This window comes from Vanellus vanellus, assembly GCF_965231255.1.
Source record: "Vanellus vanellus genome assembly, chromosome: 1".
Classification (NCBI taxonomy): domain Eukaryota; kingdom Metazoa; phylum Chordata; class Aves; order Charadriiformes; family Charadriidae; genus Vanellus; species Vanellus vanellus.
This window is the reverse complement of record NC_138905.1, coordinates 93,329,248-93,357,237: the sequence shown is the minus strand read 5'-3', so window position 1 is coordinate 93,357,237 and position 27,990 is coordinate 93,329,248. Positions and strand designations below refer to the sequence as shown.

The window sequence follows — 27,990 nt, the reverse complement described above, 5'->3', positions numbered from 1 at the left end:
GAAAGCACTGAAGTTACACAAACTGTGCATGGTCTCAGGCAGTCAACCCCAGGTTCTTGGGTAAAAGGAGCTGTGTCATACAGGTCCCCTCTGGAGTCCTTTTCAAGTTCTGACAGACACTTATGCCTCCTTTCAGGATGTTCTCATCCTGTACTGACAGGAGGGAATAGATAAGACCGCAGCTTAAATGTTGCACAGTGCTTTATACCTTGCTACCACACCATGCATTTGAGGCTCTCGCAACACTATAAATATTAATTCAATTAGGTTCAGAGCCATACTGGAACATAACACTGTCTCTTCTCTCAAGTTGTTTGGAGCAGCAAACCACAGAGGTCTTGTAAAAATTATCCCTAGTGAAAATATCATTGAAATCAATGAAATTGCACTCCACTTTCACCACCCAGCATTGCTTTTGGCATTGAACGTCCAATAAAATCTCGGTACAACTGTTTGTTAATAAGCTGTACAAACTTTGGGAAAGGAGCAATAGAGATGGTCTAGGTCTTCTCACACTTAGCTGTAAGTCTGCAGTATCTAGGAGCTGATAGTGAGACCAGTGACTGGTTTCCTGTATTTGATATCTTAAGAGTAGGTTTAACTCTTCCTATTCTCACCTGAACTAGTGACTAAGGAGGGAGGAGATACAGGATTGCTCCTTTCTCTGCTTGTACTTTAAACACATAAAAGGAATGAGAAAAAAATGTAGACCAAGAGTGATTTCACAGAAAGTTTTCTATAAGGTCTCTGGCATCCAAGACATGCTGTTGCTATGATGAATTCGGATCCGTAAGAGGGGTCCCTGTCTTACCCATTGCTTGTGGTGAGTTCATACACATACTGTTGTGAAAGCTGTATCAGCCCCCTTGCAGAAGATCTGTGGAGCAAACGTCAGCACCATTGGTACCACTGAAGTGAAGGTGGAGAGCATGTCCAGGGCAAGCCAGAGGAAAAAGTACATGTGGATGCATGGGGGCAATCTCTGGGTCAGTCAAGCCCAAATGAGCATGAAGATCCAGAAGACAAATCAATAAACTGAGCTTCCGTGAAGATCAGAGCCAGCACCCAACACCATAATTCTCTGCCTCCAGCAGCAAAGCTGACATCCTGTCCTAGTGGAGTGAGGGCTGGTGTTAACAGGGTCAGGCAACCCCAAGGAGCAAGAAGCAGAGCCAGCAGAGCCAATCCTGGCTGATAAGGAGAGGCCATGCCACTGAGGTCCGTTGAACCCATCAGAACCAGAAGCTGAGAAAAAGACAGTTGATGGAGTCTATACCAATAGGTAGAAGGCTTTGCTATGGATTTCTGCTCTTTGGGCATACTAGATCCTGGTGCACACACAGTTCAGCTCTGCAGTGGGGTTGTGGGATTGGTCTATCTGGAACGAAAGCTGAACAGGTTATGAGAGAGGATATCTTAGGAGGAGCTGGTTTAGAGCCAGTTTATCAAATTACGTAGACCTGCAACTCTGGTTACCTGGGTTTTGCTGGGGGCAGCTCTGATGATTTGGAAGATTGTACTCTGCTCCTTGGGGAATGTTGGGTAAAGGTGGTGCTGTGGGTTAGGCTCTCTTTCAGGTGATGTGGAAAACAAAAGACAAAGGTCTGACCAGGAGGATAATGAACAGTAAGAAAGGCGGTGCTGATTTTACTGTCCTTGCCAGATTCTGATCAAGAATCCTGGTTGCTATCTTCTTCAGGTCACCCTGTCATTTCAGGTAGGATATGCACCCCGTCCCCACTGAAGTTCAACTGCTGTATGTGGCTGTGGGCACAGGGAGCAACTACAGGGTTTCACCCCAGCAGTAGCTGCAGTTTGGGAGGAGAGAGACCTTTTCATCTTTGTGCAGGTGCTAGGTGTAAAGCAGTGGTGGGTGAAAGGTCCTGTAGAAAAATCACTGTCCAGATGTTCTGTGGAGCAGAAGTTCATTGTAGAGCAGTGCGGGAAGACAGAGGAGGCTGGTGCGCAGCCAAGGCATTTTCTTCCTTGAAGCTTTAGTTGACGTGAGCATGGCTGATGGGATGGTCCGTGATAATTGCATAGGATATTCATGAGAGCATCTTTCCTCCCCTGCAGCACCACAGCAGAAGTTCAGGTTTCAAGGGCAGAGTTAGCATCACCCTTTACATTTTACAAGTAGAGTGACACAGAGCTATCAGCGAAGGACTGAACAACCTTCATTCCCCACCTGGATATCCTCTCTCATGTCTCCCTGCTGCCTCGGAGAAGCTGCTCCATCTTGCTTCCCCCTTCCACTGTCCAGGATGGGGAAGGAGCAGGAAAGGCTCAGACCAGAGCCGTCACACGTTAACTCACCCACATCCAAATCAGCCTGCTTTCTGACAGGGCTATCTCCCCAGCAAGGCGCTGTCGGGAGGCTGATGCAAGGTCCTCGGGACCTCTTCTAGCCCAGTGCTCATGGAAATGACAGCCAGGGTTGTGCAGCGAGGTGGCATGGGCCAGAGAGAGCATGGCCAACCCTCTTTAAGCTGTGGCACAGTCAGTCACGCAGATCTGCTCCAGGAGACCCTGCTCGGCTGTTTAGCTGCTTGTTTTTTTCTTGGTATTTCCCACTGTCACGCCCTTCGGATGTGGATCAGTGATTTTCTCTCTCCCTTGCACTCTCCCTTCCTCTGTATCGCATCTCTGTCATTGTGCCTCTTATTTATTTGTTTTTTTTCCATTCAGTGCCTTGGCTTTGGACAGGTTTTACTTCTCTCTCTCCCTTTCCTTTTCTCCCTCCATTTGGTTCCTTTGTTCTTCCCTCTCCTCTACTCTCATTCCTTTCCTTCTCTGCCTTGAGCTCTGTCTTCTCCCTCCCTGACCTTTCCACCTTACCAGACCAACTCCTTGCAGCACCCCTTCTACCCACCCTGGATTTCAACCCCACACCTCCCCTTCCCTGCCCACCCTGCAGAGGCAAAACCTGGGGCTGTGCTGGGGGAGAAGGTTGCTGCTGCAACAGCAGAGCCCACCCTCTAAACAGCTTCCCAAGCCACTGGGAATTAGTCCGTGCCTTGCTTTCCCTAATTGCTGGGGATGTTTGTTTGACTTTAATGAACTTGCAGATGCTTTCTCAGAAGATAATTGCCCCCATTTCCAGTGACATAAACTAAAATAATAATAACAACAATAATAAAAATAACAACAACAACAACAACAACAATAGAACAAATACAGCCCTGAGCTTACCATCAAGCAGGGAGGGATCTACTTGATGCTTAGCTCTCTCTCATCACTAAGTTGAGAGGTTTCATGGTGTTGGCAGTCACTGCCAGAAGGAGGTACCAGAGGAGATTCAAGGTTAACAGGCAGGTTAAAAAGAAGATTCAGAGACTGGATGGACTTGGGGCTTGAGCCTTTCATTGTTATTCTGGTGGCTGCAAAAACCCTGGGCAAACCAGCAAGGAGCACAAGCAGGTGCTGAGGTAGTGACAGGGCCTGAGTCTGGTTGCCCATGGACTGACAGTCCCAGCATGAAATTCCTCACAATTTGTAGGTGCAACCAGGAAAGGTCAAGGTAACCTCAGAGACCAGCAGTGGAAGGGCTTGTAGTACCCCTGCCTGCAGTTTACTCAGGTTGGGGAGAAGTAGGGATACTTCCCATCACCAGAGCTGGGTGCAGCCCTGTGTTCCCATGGAGGGAATGGGGTAGGAGCTGCAGGACACAAGCTGCTGCTTCTTGTGGAAATGGCTCTAGAGACCTTGCATAACCCTGGACCCTGGGGAGGCTCAGCAGCTGCCTGCACCAGATCTCAGGGAAGCAAGTCTGAGCTGTAAATTAGCCTCTGGCCCTTGGCTGCAGCTAGAGCAGAAGCAGATGTGTCAAGCCCTCACAGGGGCAGGCACTCTGAGCCACCAGAGGTTAGTAACAATTCCCTGAAAATTTTTGTGGAGTCCCAAACTAAGCAAGCAAGGAAAAAAAATAAAAAGAGAGAGAGAGACAGAAAAGGTAGGGAGAGAGAGATCGATAATTCAAGGTTTCATTACCTGCTCGTGGTCAGCACACCATGGAATTCAGAGTTGGAAGATGTTACTTTAGTCACATAGCGGCAACCATCTTTGCCCAAACTGCCCCGAACAGGACCACACAAACCACATAGTTTGAGCCTGGATGAAATGTCTCTTTAGTCCAGTGACATCCAAGCTTGCATTTCTGTCTAAGCCCATCTGCAGCAGAAATCACATAGTCTTTGAATGGGCTTTTCTAATCAAGGCATAGTTCAAGGGAAATTTTTCACCTGTCCTTTTGATTAATTTCTTCAACGTGGTCTGTTTTGGGAGTGTATTTACACAGTCAGCTTGGATACCTTCCTGCTTCATTTCCAGGCTTTCGTCCCTTGATCTGAACGCCTGCTGGCTGGCTCCTTCTGGAGTGACACAAGTATTTCCCTCCAAAAAGGACACTGGGCACAACTGACAGCACAGTATGTGCCAGGATCCAACTTGAAGCAAGAGCATAGATGTTGATCGTGCCAAACACGCAATGCCTTCAACGCAGTCCACACCAACCTTGTGCCCTCAAATGCCTTCACACACTTAGGCTCTACCCCAGGATATACATGTGCCCTTGACGTTAACTATAAACGCACTGCCTTGGCAAGCTACAACCCAGTCCTGTCTCTGAAACATTAGGTGCTTTGAATTGAAAGATGAGTGAATGCATCCTGTGCCCCACAACCACCGAAGTCCTTCACAGAGTCCAGAACAAATGCAAGGCAAGTGCTTTTCCCCAGTGACATCCATGAACTGCTCTGCTCCAGAAAACTTGAGTCCTGGACATCAGCCACTTTGCATGAGCTTCAGGGGCAAGGCTCTTCTTTCTTTAACCAGCCTGCAAAGGAAGCATAGGCAGTACTGAGTGCCTTTTTCCATTTAAACACTGCATCTATAGGAGCTTCAAGGTGGTAGATGACACGACGGTTTACCACCAGCTTAACAGAAAGAGGATGACAAACAGAAGGGAGAGTCACAAAACATGTGAGGAGAGTATAATGAATTTATTGAGAAGGCACACTGAAAATATCTAAATAGGTCTAGCTTAGATTATTTTCTACCTCTCTTCTCAGTCACTGTACACAAGTGAATAACATCCATCCATCCGTCTTCCTGACCATCATTAGCTTATTCCATTCCAGGCCCTGTAAAATAGAGGGGAAATTTCCTACATGTGAGAGGATCTTGTAAAGGATGGAGACTCCATTGTTAGAGGATTTGAAACTAGAGACCTGAAACTCTGCTAGTTATACCGTGGGGAACCATCCTGCATAAGCCTTCAGAGAAATGAATTAACCTTTTCTCTCTCAGGGGTGTTCTACCCACCATCACCATAGTTATCCTGGGAAAAAAAGGAACTCTGTTTGTTTCCTCACCTTGCAGACAGGTTGTGCTGAGAGATGTCATCCTCTAGCCAGGTGTCTTCACACCATTTAACTGGGTTAAAAAAAGCTGTTCTCTGTGCTAAATTGCTTCCTCACTTCACAAGGCGTGAAAGTCTTTTCTCTCTCTCATGCGTCCATGCTTCACTCCTTCTGGGGAGACAGCTGGTCTTTTTTTTTTAATGCATTCTGCTCCTTAAATGCTGTCCCTGAGACAAATCAGGTCATGTAGAGCCAGGCCCGCAAAAGCATTGAGGTGACTCAATCCTGTGAAATCAATGGGAGTCAGGTGCCTAAATTTGTGAGTCTGGGCCCAAGTGACCTTGAATAACATCAGTAGGAACATACATTGTGCTCTGGTCAAGATCAGAGCATGGGCTGAGATGCACCTTAACCTCACAAGTACCACAGGTGATTAGTTGATTCAGCACTACTTCACCTACGTAACTGAAGGAAAGATTTACACATGTACCTTAGCACAGATGTCATGAGAAAGGATTAACTTGGGGTCCTTATATCTTTGCATGGACAACACACATTGGTTTTTTTTCTTAATAATCGTGTACCATATTTCCCTTGGGTTGTGAAGCAAGTTATTGGTAACCGTCACTGGTCCCACATATGTCCAGGCTCTGGCCAGTATTCATGCCTTCTCTGGTGAAAGCTGTGTAAAACCTAAATCTGGACTGCTGGCACATGGGTTTCAGAACACCAGGAGACAGCAAAGTGAATAAAAGGCTCTGGGATTTGGTGTCACATTAAAGGAGAGCTCCTATCTAAGGACAGAAAGGAGCAGGATACCAGGGTGATGACTGAATGTACAGCAGCTTGATCTTAGGATGAACATTAAGGAGGCTGCCACATGCTATATATATTGATGGACAGAGAAACACTAGGAAGGGGAAAGCTACAGAGGGGGCAGAGGAGACTCTGTAATATTGAAAGACATTTTAATGGAACAGTAAGTTCTTTCTTGATCTCTCCATCCCAGCATCCAAAATACAAAACTATGTGATTATTTTTCCAAGGCCAGGCAATGAGGTGCACCACAAGAGACAAGTGGACTAACAGCAAGCAAGGGCGAAAGCGCTCAGTCCCCTCCTTTCTTGCTCTTTGCCTATGTGTGGCTGCGAATACATGGAACATCTGGAAAACATCTAGTGTTCTCCATTTCACCTTCCCTGCTGTAGCAGGATGTGGGACAGTTAGAAGGGCCTAGAGGTTATAGTAGCACTTTCTTCATTCTTTGCCATATTTTGATCCCTCTGTAAGCTGTGGGTTTGGAGATTGAAGATGGAAAGGGGGCCAGAGATTAGAAATCTTCTTGGGGTCACGGCTCCATGCAGTTTCCATATTCCTGGTGCCTAAGAACTAACCTCTGCCCTACCTGTGTCATAAACATCCATTTCTCATCTCCTACTCAGCTATATGACAGCAAGGAAAGCCTTACGTACAGGAACAGTCTGCCTGGGAAGGGATATCCTAGAAACCTGGAGGTGTGGCAGACAAGCAGATGGAGATGGTGAGAGGATCATCCCTCTAGGACTGAAAAGATGTTCTGTGCTGTGTAGGTAGAGACATAAAAGCTTAACAGTGTGTTTCATAAAGGCAAAGCTTTGCACACTGGCTTCAGTGGGTATGTGGGGATGGTTCAAATAAAAAATCGGACATGTTTGACTGTGTATGTCCTTTTATACGTCCATATAGCTGTGTATCCATCAGCCTCAGTGATTCCAAGTCCTTCTGCCATTGAAGGATCTATGATCTGTTTCACACTAAATGAAATAGAGGGCATTTGCTCTGTGTAAAATGACAACACATTGCATGCACACTTACAATATCATGACTATGTCAATGTTAAGTACTAGTATGAGTTTACACATAAATGTGTAAATGAAGGGGGGGTGTGATGGAATACTAATATATGAAACCTATCCTTACCAGACCTGATTCTGTACAAACACTGGTAAAAATAGTCACTTTATTCCAGAAGCCACAATACTATAACCAAGATGTCACACACGCGTGGCAGATAGATAAGACAGATAGATTTCTTGTTTTCCACTGAGATGCTTTTGAATACATCCTGGCAGGGCTGACTCACCCTTTTAGCTTTCCAAGGAAGATAAATTGCTTTCCAGGAGCTTCACTGTATACAGGTTATTTTTGAGCAGCTTCCTTAATTAAGGTTTATCTGCTGTGTGCGTAATCCACAGATGAAGAGCCCTTTTTTTTTGTGTGTGAACAGAAGTTTCAAACGATCTGTTTCTCACCCAACCCAGTGTTATACAACATGACACACATAATGGATGGATACTGTGCCCTACCCCAGAAGTAGCTGCAGGCCAGTAGCCTGAAAATAAGTAATTTCGAATGCCTGAGATGCCTCAATGGGGAAGGACTGAATAGAAATGGGATTCCTGAGGGCCACAGTTGGCACAAACTATTAGTACATTTCTTTCATCCATGACCTTAAACTCCACCTCTGCCCCAGCCTCACGTTTCTTATCTTTTATATCTGAAATTATGCTGAAAGCACCCTGTTGGAAATACATTTTGCAGTTGCAAACCTTGCCGTCTGGCAAGGACTCAAACTGATGTCATCCCAACTGGGATAAGGGGACAATGATGTCATTGGGCTAGCAAAGGAGCCTTTTAGCTGTGTGATGCGGTAGGTGCAGGCGAGAGGTTTCAGCCTGACCTCCCTGGAGAGAAGAAGTGCCCTCCCATCCCCTGCCAGGTAAAGGGCTGGCTGTCAGTCGCAGCTCTCCACGAGTTCATCTGTGAGAATAGCAGGAGGGCCAACCCTGCGGCTCACTGCACCCTGGCCTCCTGCTAGCAGCAGGAAGGAGATAAGCTTTCGCAGGGCTACACAGCCCAGGTAACAGGGTAACCCCTCTGGAGTCGGAGAGGCACACACGCGGCAGGCCACACTTCTTAGTAGCTGTCCTGGTTGGTGCAGGAGGTACGTGGGATGTGAGAGCAGCAAGGCCTGTAGCAAGGGAGACCTCCCTTCAGTCAATAGTTTTCATCTTTGTCCAGGGATTAACAATTTTGTTGCATTTGTTGATGGTTTTGCAGGAATCAGCCATATGGGACTGGACCTTTAGTGTCTCGTAGTTATGTCTAAATTATCTTTCCAGTCTCCCGAGCCTGCTGCTGTTTGAAATTGGCCACAGTCCTTAGGGAGAGAAAGTCAAAGCTGGGGCATCTAAGTGTTATACAGTGCTATAAAGAAGTATTTAGTCTATCTTCATGTTGCTGTGGCTACAGGGTAATGCAAGCATACTCAGGCTCTCCTTAAACCAGCTAGTCCAGGTATTAGTAGTTATGTTGCTACAGCGACGCAGGACTTAGGGCAAACTGCAAAACTTGCCTAAGGAGCAGGATGGGTGAGGCTGTGCAGACCTCTGCGCTAGCCTGGCTGGATCACAGCTGTTCTGTGAATGTGCTAGTTTAAAGATACTTCCAATTTGTTTCCATTGCCTTGTGCTGAAATAGGCTGGAAAGCTTACCCCAGATGCTGAAGAACACAGTGCAGAGTTAGCTGTGCAAGCAAAAGACACACGAGCGGTTACAGTCTGCTTCGTCGTTACACATAACCATCACCTGCTCTCTGACAAGCTGAGACGAACATGAAAGCCCACTTTCCGTACCACGTCACTTAACGCGCTTGGGGAAGTGTAGAACTAACTGCTTGGCTATGCCCCTGTGATAGGCACAACAACTGTTCTGTCCCTGGGCATGGGCAGGAGCATGAAAACTCCTTGTGCTGAATTCTGTGTATTAATATCAGTTGCGTACTCATTCACAGGCTTATTTACTCATCCCCTACATAAGCATCCTGGCACCCAGTCTCACTCCTGGACTTATTTCCTGCTGTGTACAGACCCATCCTCACCCCTGCACAGCTGGGTGGAGCGGCTCTTTTCCTTGATGATTTGGGGCTGCTCGTTCCTTGGCCACCGTACCCACTCAAGCTCACCATACCTCACCCCTGTGTACCTGGGGAACGATCCTATGTGGGCACCAGTGCTAGGGTGGAGGATCCTGTGCTCACTGGGGACCCAGGGGCAGAGGGTGGGTACCACCTCTGGCACGCCAGTGGCCAAGCATTTGGTTCACTGGCACGGCTTCGCTCACAGGCGTGTGCCTGACCCTGTCTCACGCTGTGGAAATGATCGCTTCCAGTCTGTTTCCCAGTGATCGCTGCCAGTGTGGCCAGTCCTCTCTCCCCCTCTTCACAGGCATGGTGTTTCCAGTGGCACGTGTGCATGCTGCGGTGGCTTGTCCTCCCTTATTCCTGCTGCACTCTTTTTGAATGTATTTATAGGCTGTCCCCTCTCTCTGCTCTTCTGGTCCTGGGCCTTTCCCCAGATGGCACCTCTCTGTTGCGGTGGCCTAAGGAGTGGTTTCCTCTTCCCACCCAGGGATGAATGCTGGATATCTTTCTCAGCCAGCCCATTTGCTTTCTTTTGTGACCTGAGCCAGTGTTGGAAACCAGGTGCAGACAGCAGAGAGGCCAGTGGCTCTGCTTCCGAGTAGCTCTTTTGGATGCTTCCCAGCGGGAATATTAATAGAACAGTATCCTTTCATCAATATGCGGCCGAGCTGCTACTTGCCCAGGAGCTGCTAAATTATTGGGGTGAAGCATGGTATGTCCTGTAGATTCAGTGGGGGTTTACAAGCTTAGCATTATCTGTCTGCAGCAGACCAGCACAAGGCACAGGCTCTGTTTTGGTCCCATTTACGACTGTAATGCGTGGCTTAAGTCTAAAAAACATGGGGAATGCCAGTTCTTTGTTGCAGGGCTGAATTCCCCCCAGTAGTCAGAGAAATAATAACAATCTGCTGAAATTGGAAAGACTGATATCTATCTGCCTATTATTCCTTCATTGAAACCGTGAGTGGGGAGCGGAGGTAAAGCGTTTGGAGCACTCTCAGGCAGGGCGTTTGTGGGGAGTGTATCCCGGGAATATCTGTCTATGTCTGACAGCGTGCATCTGCGGTGGGGCGGGCAGCAACGCTAGTCTCTGTTGGCAATCCTGAGCCAAAAAGATATAAAGGACAAAACGCTTGGTGTCATTAGAGTCGCACACCTGTGAAACAAGGTGTCATTAAAAAAGAAACAAAGGCTTAAAGGCACAGGTGGATTTGCAAAGACTGTGAAAATCCCTCTCGGGAGAGTGTTTTGAGAATGAGCAGGGGAAAAAATTGGTATATTTCAAAAAGGATGGGAAAATAAATCACGGGAATAGAGACAACCCAGCGGGTGCAAACCTTTCCACGTAGCCAAGGTGCTTTCAGCATTGCTGACGGAGATGATGAGGTGCTTTAAATTCCTTTTACAAACCCTCTGTGTCTGTCCAGCCCTAGGATGAAATTAGAGCCACCTGGCTTCAAACCCATACCAAACGGAAAGGCTGTTTTGAAATTTGTCGCTGGTTAGCAGGAGGGAACAGTGGGACATTCCCAATAAAACCAGAGCCTGGACCGCACTTGGAGAAATCTTAACTTATGTCCCTGTTTTCTCCTCTGCCCTCCTCCCTTGTTCTTCTTTACAGGTTGAAAAAAATGAGGACGGGGACCAAAAGATCGAGCAAGATGGCATCAAACCAGAAGATAAAGCTCATAAGGCAGCCACCAAAATCCAGGCCAGCTTCCGCGGACACATAACAAGGAAAAAGCTCAAGGGGGAGAAGAAGGGAGATGCCCCGGCAGCTGAGACTGATGCCGCTGACAAGAAGGAGGAAGGTCCTGCTGGCGGAGCGGCCGAGAACAAAGAGAGCGAGGCTCCCACTGCCACAGAAGCGGCCACCGCTGACAGTGCCCAGCTGGAGGAGGGCAGCAAAGACAGCAGCGCACCAGCAGAGGAGAAAAAAGGGGATGGAGCCACCGACACGGGCTCAGAGCAGCCGGCCCCACAGGCTGCCACTCCTGCTGCCTCCTCGGAGGAAAAGCCCGCTGCTGCCGCTGCCGCCGAAACGGAAAGTGCCACTAAAGCTTCCACTGATAACTCGCCGTCCTTGAAGGCTGACGAAGCCCAAGACAAAGAGGAGCCTAAACAAGCCGACGTGCCTGCTGCTGACACCACTGCCACCACCACCCCTGCCGCAGAGGATGCTACTGCCAAGGCAACAGCGCAACCCCAAATGGAGACAGTGGAGAGCAGCCAAACCGAAGAGAAGACAGGTGAGTGAATGCTCCGCTAGGGAATGAGCCTCTCCAGAAATGAATGCCTCCCTCGGTCTCTTGGGGACGCATCTGAGGTTGGCCGGCAAGGGCTGGTGCGGGGTCAGACTGAGGGTTAACAAGGTAATTCCCTTGCTGGGTTTTAGGGGTGGGGGGAGTTGCATGTTCTTGCTTAACAACCCCCTCCCTTGCTTCCCAGCAGCTTTTGGAAATACTGCACCTCCTCTTGAGGCTCCTGTTCCTCCAAGTGGAGGTGCCATCCAGCCCTTTTTTCCATGGTGGCGGGAAAATGTCAGCCAGCTAGGAGGCTTGAAGGCGCCTGGGAGAGCTCCCCAAGCTCTGCATATACTAAAGGGGGATGTGAACCTTCCCAGTCACACTAGCACAGGTAGCTCCAGTGGGGCAGCAAAACAGCCTGAGCTGATACCAGCTCACTGGAAGCTGCCAGCTTGAGCTGAAAATCACACTCAGCAAAAGCACTCTCATACTGCAGGAGGCCATTTAGCCTTGCTCATGGGATGGTCAAGAAGGAGCCAAAAGGGTCTTTTTTCTGTCTGCTTGTAAATGGATGAGATTCCTGGTACAAACACATCCTGGTCAGCAACATCTTGTTATCAGCATCGCTTATAGTTTCATTCACACCAATACTTCTAACCTCTGTACTTGGAGTAGCCCATGACACCCATACTTGCATGAAGCTTTTTGACGTGTCAACTGGGTCAGACACACATGGTAAGAGGATCAGGTAGGGAAAGGGAAGATTAAAGGCCCTGACAGCTCAGTGAGTGAGGACAGAAGAGAAGATTGAATGCAAACAGTCGCTCTAGGAGGTGTTTTCAATTCTTTGCTCTTGACTGAGTGCAACTCCGCTTAACTAGTTCCCCTGGGAAGAGGTGAAAAGTTTTGAGAGGCAAAAGCAAGCATTTTTGACAGACGCATAGTGTTTCCAAACCATAAAGAAGAGCCATTTTTGAATTATGATACTGAGCTGGGCAGAAAATTCATCAAAGACCTGAGGATACTTTTGCTCTTGTTCTTTACCTTCCTTATGTTATCAAAGAACATAAATTTTAAAAAAGATAACATCAGAGGTAGGCACCACATGAAACTCAATCATGAGGCAGTGCCAAGCATAAGTGGCCTCCGCATTCATGAGATAGTCAGTTGTACAGGGCATTCTGCATTCTTTAGCTTGCTGGGGCAAAAATGTGGCCTATCACCTTGGTATTCATAAACAGCCTGATGTAAATGTTATAGAGCCTCAGCATCCGCTGTTGCATTTACTGATGTTTCTCCAGAATTTCATTTGGTCCACTACTTCTCTTCGACAAATTACAATTCCTACTCTAATTAGACATCCAAGCTTCATAGCTAACTCAGAGCTTCAGGCAACTCTGTTCCTGCTCAACAAAGTGGACAGTAGGAAAGAACAGATATCCAAATGGCAGATAAGTACTGGGAGAGGAGCTCATGCAGAATATTTATGATTTAAGGTATGGACAAGGGGAACGGCCTTCAAGACCATGAGTCTAAACTGAATGTACACAACAAAGGGTTGCTGGTTTTACCTCCTTTCATTTAAACATTTCTAGAGGTAATCCTTGAAATTACATCATTCAAGTTGGGTTTTTGTTGTCCAGGTCTCCAGCCCTTTGTTCTTACTTTGTGTGATGAGTTGAGTGGCAAAATAAATGTCATGTGATTTCTGAAATCTATTTGGTATGTTGCATGCTGTACTTGCGTTGTTTATACTTGGGCAAAGGTATAGACATCGATGGCATAAATAGGACAGGGTGAATCAGTGTTTTGTGGTCCTCTGTACACAGGATAACAAGTGCTAATTGACTCATATTTGAGACTTGTGATGCCCTATTCCTAAACAGGCATAGTGATTCTGCTTTGAATTAATGTTCTATTTTTATTCAGATAAATCTGATGTAATGGATAGAGGTAGGAAATTCATAGTAGCAGGTTATTTCATTTGCTTAATTTTACCTGGCTTGAGTCACCAGTCATCAAAGAATTGTTTATTTCCATGCAGTATTCTAAATTACTTGCAGATATCTTCCCCATGCTCTTGTTGGCTTTAACATCATTTGAAGTGGCCAGCCATTCCTGGCCACATCATTTGAAGTGGCCATTTAAATGCATGGTTTAATATGCATTTGCACATGATACTGTTACTTATGTAAATATCTAGCCAACAGAGTAAGTTGGAAAATATGCAATCAAGTATATATTTAAAAATGAGTTTTCAGTGATTGTTTGAGTGTTCAAGGCCAGTATCTGCATCTATTTATACTTACTCAATATGCATGCAGCATTACTCAAGCTTACCAATGTTTGCAGAAAGCAAACATGGAAGGTGTGTGGCCCCAGTCAAACTGATAGTCTTTTTAAAATGTTAATGAATATAGATTTTTTTCTAAATTCCTCTTCCAGTATGATATCAGCCTTCCAGTCACAAACTCGAACAGCTGGGTAAGTGCCCCCAGAGCCATCCAAGAAAGAAATGAAAAAAAAAGATTAAATAGGCCTTCTTGTCCATCTCTCTGAGGATGGTGAGTTGTATTCTACAATACACTCTATAGCACAATGTCCGGAATAGTAAGAAGCTGCTTTCTCCTTTAAGAATATTCCACAAAAGAGCATCATCACAATATAAAAGTTCCCACAGACAAGAAATATTTCCTGACAGAAGGGCTACATTTTCTTTTTCCTATCTTCATCCTATTACTCCCTCTCATCTCTTTAAACCTCTCTGTTTGTCTCTTGGTACTTACTCTTTCCATAGACTTAAAGACATTTGCCATGTCTCAACCTTTCTCCCAGTCATCCCCCGGCAAACACAGCCCTGGTGGTTGCTGGCATGGCTGCGATGGTTTGGTCATTCATGAAAGAGGGAGGGGTACCAAACATCTGCCACTCCAGTACTCCTCCAGCCTGGGGACAGATCCTCTTTCAGCTTCATCAGTCCCCTTCTCCCAGAAGTCATCCCCTTGGCTTTCAAAGGTCATCTCATATCGTTTCTGTGATCGAAGACTGGCACAGTAGTACGTGGTGTCAGGCTGCCAAAAATAAATCAAATTGGCTCCTAGCCAGTGTCATCGGTTGGCTGGTTGCCATGGCACGCTCGGCTGCTACTACCGTGAGGCGTGCCAACCATGCTACTTTTGTGTGGTGATGTTCATCTGCCTTGAATTTTACTACAATGGCTGTATCGTTTTATCTGTGGCTATCTTCCCTGGTGCAAACACAGGCAAAAGGCAAGGGCATTTCATTTATACCCAGAAGATATTTTCGCCTTCGTCTAAGGGCAGTACAAAAAAGACAGGAAGAGAGAAGAGGAATAACTAACCAGATAAAGAGAAATGCACAATTTTTAATGCTTAATATTTAATATTTCTGGAGTGGGGGAGAGGCCAGGTGATTCTTCACACCAGTCGCTAATTCCCCTGACAGCCCTCAGCTCTCCTTGTTGTTCCGTTCCACATACTTTACCTGTCTGTTGGTAACGGCTTAGGAAACGGCTTCAAACAACTGTCCTGTATCCAGTATTAGTTGATCTGGAGCCCCAGGCATTCCCAGTTGTACAGTACGGCAGTTTCTAAGCAATCCTCAATGTATCAAAAAGTAGATGGAAAAAGTAGATGAATTCCAACCTGGGTAATGCATGAAATGAGTCAGTGGATTTGTTCAGTGGCAATGAGGGACTGATGTAAGAAAGTCAATCTCTTGGTTCTCTTCACGTCTTTTGGTGGGTAACTTGCACACCAAGAAAGTATTCTCTTATCTGAGCATTCTTGCCAAGACTTATGTTTATAAGCTTTCTTGTTATGATGCAACATTTCCCTCTTTGGTGTTGGTGTTATGCTTTGAGAGGCTCCCTTAGATGCCAACCTACTCAACAGGACGAAATTCAAAAATGGTAGGAGGGAATTTATACATTACATATGCATAAGGAGGTGAGACTTATTCTAATCTAGGTTGCATTGGCTTAAATCCGGAGAGTCTCCGTCAAAGTTACTGGAAAGAGTCTACTTTAGCGCAGCTTTGAAGTGAGATCAGCATCCAGCACAGCAGACTATAGAAAAAGATGGGCTACTGTGTGCCTTATGGGGAGGAGAGGAGGTGAATGTCACACAATGTTAGATTCTCTTTGTACTTTCCTGGGTTTTCAAGTCTCACCTCCAAATTTGGCTAGCTCTCACATCAAAAGCACTCTCAGATTGTCATGTAAGAACACAACAAAGCCCAGAAATCTGAAAGAGTAAATTGTGCCTAAGGAAACAAATGGATCTTCTTTTGTTGGGAAATGAAGAATGCTTTCTCCCGCTTCGTGAAATAGCTTTACAATGGAGCAGTTTCACAGCTGAAATGAAAAATCATCCAGATGACAATTGCTTTGCATGTAAGCGGGCCAGCAGTTCCCCTGGGGCCCTGTATCCTGCAAGCAAGGAGCACTGGGAGGCACCATCTTCTCTTCACTTCCTCAGAGGGAGCAAGTCCCTACAGATCCTTTTTCATGGTTTAAAGTTGAATTGGTTCTTTGTTTTCAGTTCAGTCAGCCTATTGATGGAAGGACAATACTTGCTTCACCTAGGGAAGACTGGCTATATCAAGATTTGGAAAGGGAGACTGTCTATTGTCATGTACCCGCTAGAAGGTACAGTCTGCGCTACGCAAGAGGACTGCAGTTGTAGAACTGGAATTTTGGTCTTGGCCCATGGGTAGCTGGCATGAGGCAGAACACCCTCACTGCTGTTCCGGTTTCAGGGGAGCTTATCTCTGCAGCTACACCTGGCAGCGAGGAAAGCAATGCAAATACAGTAGTCTTCCCATGACTGCCCCAGAGGGAACAACTCTAAGCAAGCGTGCCAGCATTTTCTTGTCTGTAGTACTACTCTAGCAACAAAGTAAGAATATAAATGCAATTTAGGTTACCTGCAACATGCTGAAAGGTGTCAAATTATGTACCTAGTCCTCAATTGCTCTGAAATTTTTAATCTTTGCACGGTGTCTACACGGGTACAAGCATTGCATATGTATTTCACAGCCTGCTTTGCATTGGTGCAAATACCCATGTGAGGGGCAGGGTGAGGAAAGCAGAATGTCACAATTTTCCAGAGAACAGGAAACCTACACGCTACCAGCTACAGGTGCAGGATTTCCTCCTCTGTTGCAGTGGAACACAGTCTCTGGTCCCATGTGTGCCTCAGGTCTGCTATTTTCTAATGAGATGCAGCTTGCCCAATGTAGGTGGGAACTGCATTAGTGGGCTAGTGGTGAAGCAGGAGCTGACCTCTTTTAATGAAATCTTAGGTGGCACTAAGCATATTTACTGATGACAAGGTGTGGGCTGACACTGGAAAAGGCCTCTTGAGGACAGCAGATTAACCACTGTTTTGCACCAAGGAGGTACCAGTTCTTTTGAGACCTCAGTAAGAAATGCATGGACACTCAAGGCCGGTTAACTGGTTTATTTTGTGAAGGATGAAAATTAAAGGAAAGGTGACATCAATCTTTCATCCCTTGTGATGTTGGGAACCACAACTGTTGCAATATCGGCTGAGCCCCTCCTTGTTGATCATGGCACGCTCCACAGAGTTCCTGTTCATGGGGTGGTTGGACAGCCTCAATCTTCTTAACATCTTTATAGTATTCTTCCAGCTGAAAAAAGCTATTGGTCTTGAACCTGTACAATACTGAACTTTCTAGATGGTATACCAAGGTTTGCTGAGAGCGTTATGCTCTTACACATCTCCGTATGAAGGAGCTCTTACAAGCAGTACAATACAGGTGGTCTTGTTGAAGGTAGTGCATACTAATGCCACGGTATGTGCTCATGTTGTATAGTGGTCGCTCACGCTAACACACGGCTCTCTACAGCCAAATCCGATGGTTAAAGTCCATCGAGATTTTGCTCAAAATCTCCTCATTGCAATATTTTCAACAGTGACCCACTACAACTGCACTCAGATCATGCTCAGAAAATGCTCCAAAATCCCCACATGGGGGGAACGCTTTCTGCCATAAATGATAACTAAATTTTCTGCTGAGAAGGGCTCCAATAGCAGACCAGTTGACAGAATAGGCAGACAATTAAATGTAAGTGGCAGCTGTTTGCCGTAGCTGCCAACAGTGCCCTGCACTACCACCAGTGTCATCTCGTGACACTAGGATCAAGTAGGCTGAACTTTTCAGATAAGTATAAGCTTGCAGAGTATCAGCTGGGATTTACAGCTCCAAGGAGCAGTATTTTAAAGATAGCAGTACTGACTCTTTGGTACAGATGACTGCCATGTGCAGAGGAAAGGGATTGGGAAAGTTCAGCAGGTCAGCACGATCAGATTAGTTAGACATTCCTCGAGAGCTGCTATAATAGGTGCATTAATACTGGATTATCAGTGCCAGTGCAGTGATCACTTCCAATCTCTGTGGCAACTCCATGGACTCTGGCAAGGTGAGTATGTACTCCCAAAGGTCCATGCAAATAACTGGTAGAGGAACACAGAAATTGCCAAGCCAGGTTAGACCTAACATCCGTTTATTGTACTTCTCCCAGTGGCTGGCACCAAATACTGCTGATTTGGGGTAAACTGCCTCTCTACTGCTAGTACTCATCCCTGTCTTCTGCTGCCTAGGATTTGGTTTAACAGTTAAAGCATGATGTATTTTCTCTTTTGATACTAATTATAACTGTGGCTTTATATATAAAAACATACAATATCCGATTGACTAAGTGTCAACAGCTTCCCCAACTCCAACCAGCTGTAAAATGGCTGGAAAGTTCAGCAACAAATTGGCCACCATTGCCTTAAATATTTTTCTTTACTTGTGTTATGTCACAGAAAGAGCAAAAGCTTCTGATAGTCCTACTTTATGCCATTGATTATTGTATATAGCATCATAAAGTATGCATGTATGCACAGAGGGCATAGTACTATAGCCCTTGCTGTTCATCTCTTTCCTGAAGAAAACACAAGCAATGCTTTCAATTGTTTTTTATATTAAATGATCCCCATGCTTTTTAGCATCTTTGTTGCTTTTCTTTGCGCTCCCTTTGAATCTACAAATGTCCTTTATGAGATGGGGTGACAAACACTGTACACGTTGGTCCAGAAAAGGCTGCACTTGTATACACATATTTCCAGAAAGGCAATATTTCCTCTGTTTTGCACCTCATCCCAGTCCTTATGCACACCAACATCTTTGCTTTATGAAGACAGCTGACCAGTGAGCACTGTTGACTGCAATGATATCCAGGTCTGTTGTGGACTTGGGAGTTCTCTTCATAAAGGCACTGCACAAATATTTTATTCAGCTGTATGATGGTCTGTGAGATTGGGCAGTGGCCAAGAGAACCAAAGAAAATGTAGGCAGTGATAGGAGGCTTACAAGTCAAGCCACTGGCATCAGTTCTGTGGGATAGGTTCCACCTCCAGTTCTGGACCTCCAATAAACCTGTGAAAGACCAATTTATGTGAGCTCAGATCTCTAGCCACAATTTATTTCTCAAGACTGCATTCATGATGCAACTTTGACTTAAAGGAGGGCTTCCTCATTCCCTAGCTTTCCTCTCTGTTGGTGTTGAATGTCTTTCAGGCAGAAAATAGAGGAGACACTTAATGATAATGTATGGGGGAAAACTGAAAGATGGAGAGTGCAGCTACTGTGTGCTTAACTGTTCTCTGGTCTGCTTTTGTAAGGTACTGGAACTGTGACTTTCCTCCTAGTTTTGCATTCCCTGCTAAAGGGTCCCTTTGCATATCCTGTAGCTCTAACGGCCTGTACCCCATAAAGAGCCTTGGCCTTATGGTCACCAAATGTGAATATGATCTGTGGAAATGTTTCTTTTTTCTTTCTGCATCCTTAGCTACATCACTGTCAGCATGGGACATTGGAAAAGAGCTGAAAATCTCAGCTGAGGCCCTGGCAGCCCAGAGCCCACGTTGGACACCTGCCCTTTGCAGGGCTGCAGAGTAGTCAGGAAAAGAGCTATGGAAACCTGGACAGGGCCCAGAGATGTAAAGGAAAATGCTCCTCTCCTAATGACAGAAAAAAGTGAGACTCGTGGCTTCATGTAAATAAGTCTTAGATAAAGGTGATAAGGTCCCAATTATCCGGTGTTTAAAGGACCACACACTTTCCAGCGGTACCTTGAGGCAATAGGAAATGAGTCCTCTGTTCTTTGAAAGAAAGCAGAAGGTTGGAAGGCACTATTTAACCTCTCCATCTTCCTTCATCAAAACACAGTAATTGGGAATGCTAGTAATGATAACCGGACATTACCTGTAACCTACAGGACTTAATGAAGAAGAAAATCTCTCTGACATTTGGAAGAGCATCCAAATCCCAATGCTAAAGTGGTGCAGTGCTGCAGAACCATAGCTGACAATGCACTGCACATACAGGGAAAGGGATGGGAGGGCAGGAGCGAGAGCTGTGACCAGTCTGCAGGAGCATTCCCCAGTGCTGCTGACTTTGGCAGAACTGTCTTAGCAGCTGTGAAAAATGTTTCAAAGACCTTACTGGGTAACCATTTGAAGAGATGGAAGATGGAATAAAGTAAAAGTAATTTAAAGTTGTGCTGGTGGAAAGCACTTTTAAAAACCCCTTAGCTGTTCTTAAAGGCTTTGGGCACCCACTGATTTGGAAATGACACAAACCTCTAAGAAGGAGGTGTGAATGCAAGCTTGTGTAGACTGAATCCATAACTGCCTAGTTATGAAGATGAGTGAAGATGAGTGTAGGACTCCCTACCCTCACTGGGTGTGGGCTTAGAAATGAAAGAGTACATATTCCAGCTTAGGCACCCTGTGTTACTTATCCCAAAATTTCTCTTCCAAGTTCCCCTTCTTCCTCCCTCCTTCCTCACGTCTTTTACAGCCTGTTTGGAGGCAATGGTCACCAGCTGTGGCTGCAGCTACTGGGCTGAAATCTAAGCCTCACTAACTTCTGTAAGGCTAGGATTTCACTTGTGATTTCAGAATCAGTGTCGTAAGCAATTCAGAGTAATCTTCAGTCATCAGTGCTGAAATGAGGGATATGCCACAGGAGACCAAGCCCTGGGCTGGAGCCTTGCCCTGCTGCACTTCAAAAAGACGTGCGAGTTGAAGGAGTCTGTGATCTTAATCTTAGATCTGCTCACAAATGGTCTGTAAGTTTCTTCCCCTGAGAGGGACTCAGTGCAATATTGTAATAGTGATCTGCTTTCCCTTGTGGTCAGAAGGGATGGAAATCCCCCCGCGTTCACATGGTCTGATCAGAGGGCTGCTGTGAGGTGATCTTCAGTAGGGCTGCTATGATTTATACAAGCAGCAATTCTGTCTGGCCCTTTGTCTGCATTCACAGTCCATTACTCCACTGGTGCACCGGGGATCCAGATGGTGAAAGCACAGCAAAAGCAAGTAACTTCTTTATTGCCAGCCAGTGAGCGGGCATGACTGTCACCTAGATCTCCTAACCCCGTACCACACGTGCTCAGTCCTGCACACGTCCCATGGTGCACCTCCTAGTGTTTGGCATGGACATACAGTGTGCTGCAGGTTTGCAAGTCAGTGGGACTGCTGGGTGCTCGAGGGGTCCTTCAAGCAGCATAAACAGTTTGGGCACGTGCCTTTAAGTTTGTCTTTGGGGATGAATGTACTCTTTGCAAAAGCCTGTCCCAGCACTACTGCCAAGCCCTCGCTGGGAGACTTATCGGCGTGGTCAAACATGGTGCCAGGCACAGGGACTGAACTTGTCCTCTTGTCCATGACACAACGTCTCCCAAACCTGAGACCCAGCAGGAAGGCAGGGGGAAGAAATGCACGGCACTACTACCGAGCAGCACTGCTTCTCTGGATGAACAGCAGACTTGGGTCTCAAGAGAGTAACCCAGCACTGCTCACTGCACTCAGTAAAGAGATACAAAATGAGAAAGAAAACGTGTCTTTGTGCCTCAAGCTAGAAACCTTCTTCATGGCTGAAGCCAAATGACTGGGAGAAAGATGGATGGAGTCACTGATTTTTACATCAGAGAACAAGGAGAAAATTCTGGCTGTTCTTAACTGATGTAGCGTGCAACTGCTTCTTGTCCTCGTTTCTAGCAAAACACATACACGTGTTTCTACCAAAGAGAGGAGTCGAGTGCAGTTGCAGTTCAGACCACCTCCATGCAGGGCTTCTGAGTCCTGCCAGGCTGGAATTTTTCTGTGAAGCTCTTTTTTTTTCATCAAAGAGCCCTTTAATTTGTCAAAACCAAACATAGTGTACCAGTACCAGGAATGATGGGATTTGTAGATTAAATAGTAAGAGAAACCTTTGCCTGCTTTTAGAGTAGCTAGCATGTGAGGGTCAGGTACTCCCGAATGGGAACAGAAAACAAGGTGGGCCCATGCCTTACACTAGGAAGCTGAAATCCAGTGAGCTTTGCAAGCAAGCCATTGGGCCGCTGGATGAAGGTTCCCCAGATCCCTCCTGCTGGAGCTGTTCTACTTTGTGTAAATTATTTATTATTTGCTGGAGCCAGGATGTGGAGTTTGGTCTCCCCCATTCCAGATGAGTGCCCTCACCACTGGTCTACAGAGTCAATGTTTTCCTCTGGCCCAATGAATATTTAATGATTTATGGAAGTGGAACAGCTCCAGCAGGAGAGGAAGAGTAAAAGAGACGTGTTCATTCACATGGATATCTCACGACATCGCATTGCGACCAGCAGGCAAGACCTGAGCCAAGGACCTTTACAGCAAATAAAATCAGCCAGAGGACCAGGGGAGACCACATGAGCACAAAACAGTGGGGTGCCACTTCCTATGCCTCTACAATTTCAGAGCAATTTCAGAGTAGCTCAAGCCCGGTGGGTTCATGCCTCAGATAAGGCTCTCTTCTGTGACAGCTGTTGTTAAAAGGATGGTGCCCAAGTCAAAAGTATGGGTTGCTCCATCTTGGCCAAAAACTTAGAAACTCTGCAAGTGGGAGCTCTGGTAACTCACAGTTGCTGTGGACCTGTGCAGAGCTGGGGCCCATAGCAGACTCTGTCTATGCATGAAATATTGGAGGAGCAGCTATTGCTTGGCCCCACAGCTGAGGAGGGACCACCTTGGGCTGGCAGTGATAGCAAGGGGACAGCCATGGCACTGCTGAAATGTCCTTTAATGAGGGAGAGAAGCCTTGTCATTGTAGGCTAGCTCAGCAAAGGGCTGTCTTAGCACCCCATAAGGGTACTTTTTTCCACCATAGTGGGTAGTACTGAGGAGCTTTGACTTTGACATTGACAACCTGGACATACCTGCTGCTCCAGCGCATTGGGTGATGCAACCTGGCCTTGTGATGCCATGGCTGTGCTGGGGGCATGGGGCTGCCTTGTTGTACTCCTATGCTGAGGTCTCCCCAGCATTTGCAGCTGCCCCACCGGGTGCCTTCATGCCAAGGCCAAGTTCATTACCCACCTGATTGAACTGTTGCTGTGAAAAGTCAATTAAAATGAGGTGGCTACTGTGGGCCAGCTGCACTGGTTCACTTGGCTCAGTGCTCAGAAAGTTCAGAGGCTGGAAAGTCCCTCCCAAACTGGGAGAAGGTTGGGTTTTGTTGTTGTTGTTTGTTTGTTTGTTTGTTTTTTAAAAAAAAAAAAGAAATCCCAGATTTGAATTAAAAACAGAATGCTACCTGCCTTTGCCTTCACAGGGAAAACTGCCACTGGCAACGAGAGGGCTCATGAAAGGTTTTCCATGCAGCTCCCTCCTTCCTTCTGTCCCACTGTGCAGCTCGGCTCTCTGAAAGTGGCCAGTGCCAGGCGCAGGGCTACCCAAGGGCCTTCTTTCCCCCAGGAGCACTTGCTGGGCAAGCATCACCCCACCTCTGGTCACAGAGATTTCTTGGGGTGGAAGAGGAGACCGTGCAGTCCGACCTCCCACCTTAAGTCAAGCTGTGTTTTTTCACCTCCCAACCCTTAGGCTTTCTCAGGGGCACCCAAGGGATAAGGTGACAGACCGTGGAGGATTTGGCCTTTGCAGTATGAGCTGCCCACACAGTTTTGCAGGACGGGTGCTGTGGCTCCTGATCTTTCCATCCCTGGAGGACTGTGATTAAGCAGTCCCCGACAGGGGATCTGGGGCAGAGCGGAGCACTGCTCTGCACCAGCAATGCCACTCCACATTGTGGCAAAGTGGGGTTTTCCCCACAAGTGCTCATAGTTGAATGCCTCTTCCTATGTCCAGGCTGTCGTAACATGTGCGATGACCTCCTCCCATTGAAAGGAGAAGCAAAGGCTCCCAGGAGCTTCAGCGGGTACCGCATTAAGCCTGAACTGCCTCCTAGAGTGCAGTGGCTGTGTTTCAGTGCCCACTCTACACAAAACACATTGGGATCCTATGTGTCTGCACATCAGCTGTGTGTATGGGAAATATTAGTAATATCTTTGATGCAAAGAGCAGGTGTTGTTGATGTTGCAACTGCTGGGGACAGTTACCAACAAGATGGCTGTGGAAGGCCTGACAACAGGCACTTAATTCGTTTTAGCATCCAATTTGCAGAGCCTTGGTGTATGATGATGGACAGAAACAAACTAATGATCTCTAAATGAAATTTCTCCTTCATTTAAACACAAAATGGGAGGATGGCAAAGGGAAGAAAAAGAGACATTTTATATCCTCTCCTTGATTGTAATTCCCTGCCTTCAGCTAGATCGATATCATTTCTGCTGGAGATGGAGGCTGACTCTGGTTTCCATGGCAATCTGGTTGTTGGGAGGCTTGCAGGCTCCATGAATCCCCAATTTATCAGCCTTCTAGGCTTTAATAATGGAGACCAGCAGTCAGGCAGCTTATGAATGGCACATGTCTTTTTGGCTGGGGGAAGGGAGGCAGGAGCATGGTATGTAGTAAGGGCTGCAGCAATTTGTTTTCCTGCCACCGACAGCTGAAGGGGGAGGAGTATGAGGAGAGGAGTAGTGCATTGATTCTGGATGCACTGAAGGAATTTCTAGACCTTTTTGCTGCAATTATGGAAGGTTTCCTCCTCTGGCCGCTTTTCCCGGTCAACTTTGCCGGGACAGGCGAGGAGAACAACTTCACAGCTGGTCCTCTGTGATGAGGTGGGAGCTGTAGATGGAGAACCTAAAGGCTCTAGCACTCTGCACAGTTCCTTTCTCTCCTTAACCCTCTTTATTTCAGGATCAGCAGTGCGTGAATGCCAGCAGTCTGCCACAGTTTTGGGTTCATTTTTATCCCCCTACTGATCCTACCACAATTGCCAGGCTGATCAGCAGAGCTGTAAGATGAGCAGACCTCTGAGGAGCTGATCTGTCTATCAAACTTCTGTCGCTTGCTGTGCTATTCTCTGTGCATCTGCCAGGCCTCTCCAAACCCAAACCTCCATCTCCAAAGTGCTGTAAGCTTCACTCCCTGAATTAATTACTTTGCTAGAAATGTCCCGGCTGTACAGGAGTCATTATCAGTCACTTCAGTAGGGCCACATTTTGCTCACTTGACCATGATCTACTCAGGGTATTTCCATTTCTTCTTATCTTTCCTCTGATTTATCCCCTGTGATCTCACAGGACAGCCACCCTAGAGAGGCTAAAGAATAAATGGATATGACCTATCAATACCTTGTTCTTCTGTCCCCTCACATACCCTCTATTTCCAAACCATCCTCCAGAACTTAACCCAGCAAGCGGGAAAAGATGGGTGACACAAAAGAATGCTGTTGCATGAGATGGGGACATCCTGTTTTCCAGCATGTATGCCAAGAGCAGCTGCCAACTGTTACATTCCACAGCTGGAAGCAAGTAAAAACCTCTATATTCAAGCTGTTCAAAACACAAGGTATTTAAGGAATTAAAAAGAGTAACCTTTCTGGACTGCAGGACCTATGTGAAATCAACAGGGGCAGGCATGTAGAAGAGTAAAGATCAACGTGTGCTTATTTCTTCTTGGGTTTTCCTCAGGTGAAGTAATGAATGCTGATCTTCTACCTGCCTTCCTGTGATGGTTGGGGTGGGGGGCTATGGCTGAGATTGTTGTACCTCCAGTTTTGGCCTGAAATTAGGACTTTGTGGAATTTCAGATACCACAGGATCAAGGCATCACACCTATCGAAGTGCTGCTGTGTGCAGAGTGGCTGGTTGAGATGCTGGAATGAAGAGCCAAAGTGACTCATCCTCCTGGGTACACCACAGGCTTTTGTGTGACCACAGCCCGTTTTTTCATACATTGCTCACTCTAAAATGCAGATAACACCCTTTGCTTTCTTCACTGGGATGCCACAAGCATAAAATACCTCCGTGATTGTGAGTTAGGCCATTGTTGTGGTGACGAAGACCAGATAAATACTTATATTGTTGGCCGCCTGTAGCAATTTGGGAAGGACACAATGGAGACAGCTCTTGACATTCAGAAAGGTCTGAGTTCTTCATAAATGTATGATCGGGATATTAAATCCTGGTTTATCTTACATATCTTGTATGATCTGAATATTGTATCTAAAAAGACCAACACACTACCTTGCTGGAAAGTCAAGCAGTGGGTAATGAAGAACTATGGTTTGAGGTATCTTTGACTCTGGCTCACCCTTTTTGGGGAGACGTAGAAGCTGGCAGCTTGGAACTTCTCCTGAAGGGAGCCTTTCTGCTCCAGCAGGGCAGCTGAGCAACTGATGGCGAATCAGATCAGTTCTGACCCCAGCTGATGTCTGGGGACACCCTATGCAAGTCACTTCCCATTTCTCTGCTTCAGGCTCCCTCGCTGTAAAGACTGTGGAGCCTTGGTAAGAGTCTGTTGAGGTCAGCACCTTTGATGCTGTTTGGCAGGAGGCCACTCAATACCAGTGCAAAACATTTGCCTCCAAGGCACCCTCATCCCCAAAGGGCTCTTTTACCTCCCCTTCAGCCACTGTACTACACAGTGTCCCACTTGCCCACCAACTTCTGGTGCAACAAAGCATCCCCACAGAAGTACCGTGACAGATCACACTGCTGCCAGGTGGGAGCACTCTGTCCTCCCTGGAGCTGCATTTGCTTGTAGCAGTGGAGATGGCCAAGAGAGGGGCATTGTTAAAGGAGATCTCACTGTCTGAAAACCTAACCACGCTGGTAAGCTTCTTCCAACCCTAGCTGGATTGCAATGGCCCAATTATAGGTACTGTACGCAGAAAGTTTGGGCCAAAAGTGCTGGTAATAGGCAGGAATAAATGACAAGCCAACAGTAGGCATGTCATTTGTCTCAGTCTTCAGGCTTGGCTGTATCCACGGGTGTAGGAAGGAAACGGCAGTGGAAGAAAGAAGGAGAGCTGCTTCTTTCCCATTCTCCAGGAAGCAAAAATATTTGCAAATGTAGCTGTAACAGGGTTAACACCTCACATTCACAAGGAACATCCTCCCTTTTCTCTCTCCACCCTCTTCCTCCACCACTCCCATTTCTCTGGAGACCTCACTGCTCCCTCCCATCAGCCAAAGTTGGGGAGTTTCCATGGCAACCCAGCAGCTGGTGTCTAGACACTGTGAAAGATGCTTTGCAATGGAGCTTCGAGCCTGACTCCCCTCAGCACCCCTCCCCACCGACTCCCCGCTGCCGCGCACCCTCAGCATCTGTCCCACCACTCCCTCCCTTTCCATCTACTGCACACATGGATGCCAATGCAGGGTGAGATTTCCCATGGTGGTGCTGGGGGAAGAAACGTGCAGGGCGGGAGGAGAGGGAGGGGAAATCCCTAAGCCACTGGGCTTCTTCAGCCTGACAAAGCGCAGAGGCAGCTGGGGTGACAGAACTGGGGCTGGCTGTCCTCTGAGGATTTAGCAGGATCAGAAAAAGCGGCAGCAGTCCAAGCTCGGACCAAAGTCATCAGCCATGGGACTGGCAGAAGTTGGGTTTTCTCTCTCTGCTAGAGCAACTGAGGTTGGTATACATGGCGCTGAAACAAAGATGAAGTGGTCCAGGAATAGGAGGCCCAAACCACCAGGTATTGTGGCTGTAATTGCCTTTTTGTTGTAACCTTAACAGGCTTCTTTGCCTGCTTCTTTCCAGTAGTGGGCAACTTCTGTCTGCTGCTTGCAGTGGGGGCATCCCTCCCCACCACCTTGTAGGGTTTGCCAAGGGTATGCAGATCTCCCAGGTGTCATGTGCCCACCAGGACCCCCAGGGCTCACAGGAACCAGGTGATGCCCTGGGTCCGTCTGTAGCAAGTGAGATATTCTCCAGGGGGTTGGGAGAAACTATGCAAGTCAGTCCCCTGGACCAGACACAGCCACTCACCTGAATACCCAATTCCTTCATTTCTCAGTGTTTTGCTGGGACAGCATAAGTCTGCCGGTTTTCAGAAGGAGCGAGTGAGGAGGGTGTAGGATTTTAGCGCTGCGTATGGCACATTGTAGGGCTGACTGCAGTGGGCTAACTGGGATTGGGAAGAGAACTGTATAAGCAACAGCTCTGAACCTGAAGTG

At 46.8% G+C, this 27,990-nt stretch overlaps 1 protein-coding gene across 1 annotated transcript in view; it reads left to right on the top strand.

The window, feature by feature from the left end:
• The window catches only part of GAP43 (growth associated protein 43), a gene marked incomplete at both ends in the record, with an annotated part of 154,851 nt that overhangs the window by 120,504 nt on the left and 6,357 nt on the right, over positions 1-27,990 (top strand). The window contains one exon of the mRNA XM_082486351.1: positions 10,943-11,570. Within this exon, the coding sequence (XP_082342477.1) occupies positions 10,943-11,570 (628 nt within the window). The remainder of the gene's footprint in view (positions 1-10,942; positions 11,571-27,990) is intronic.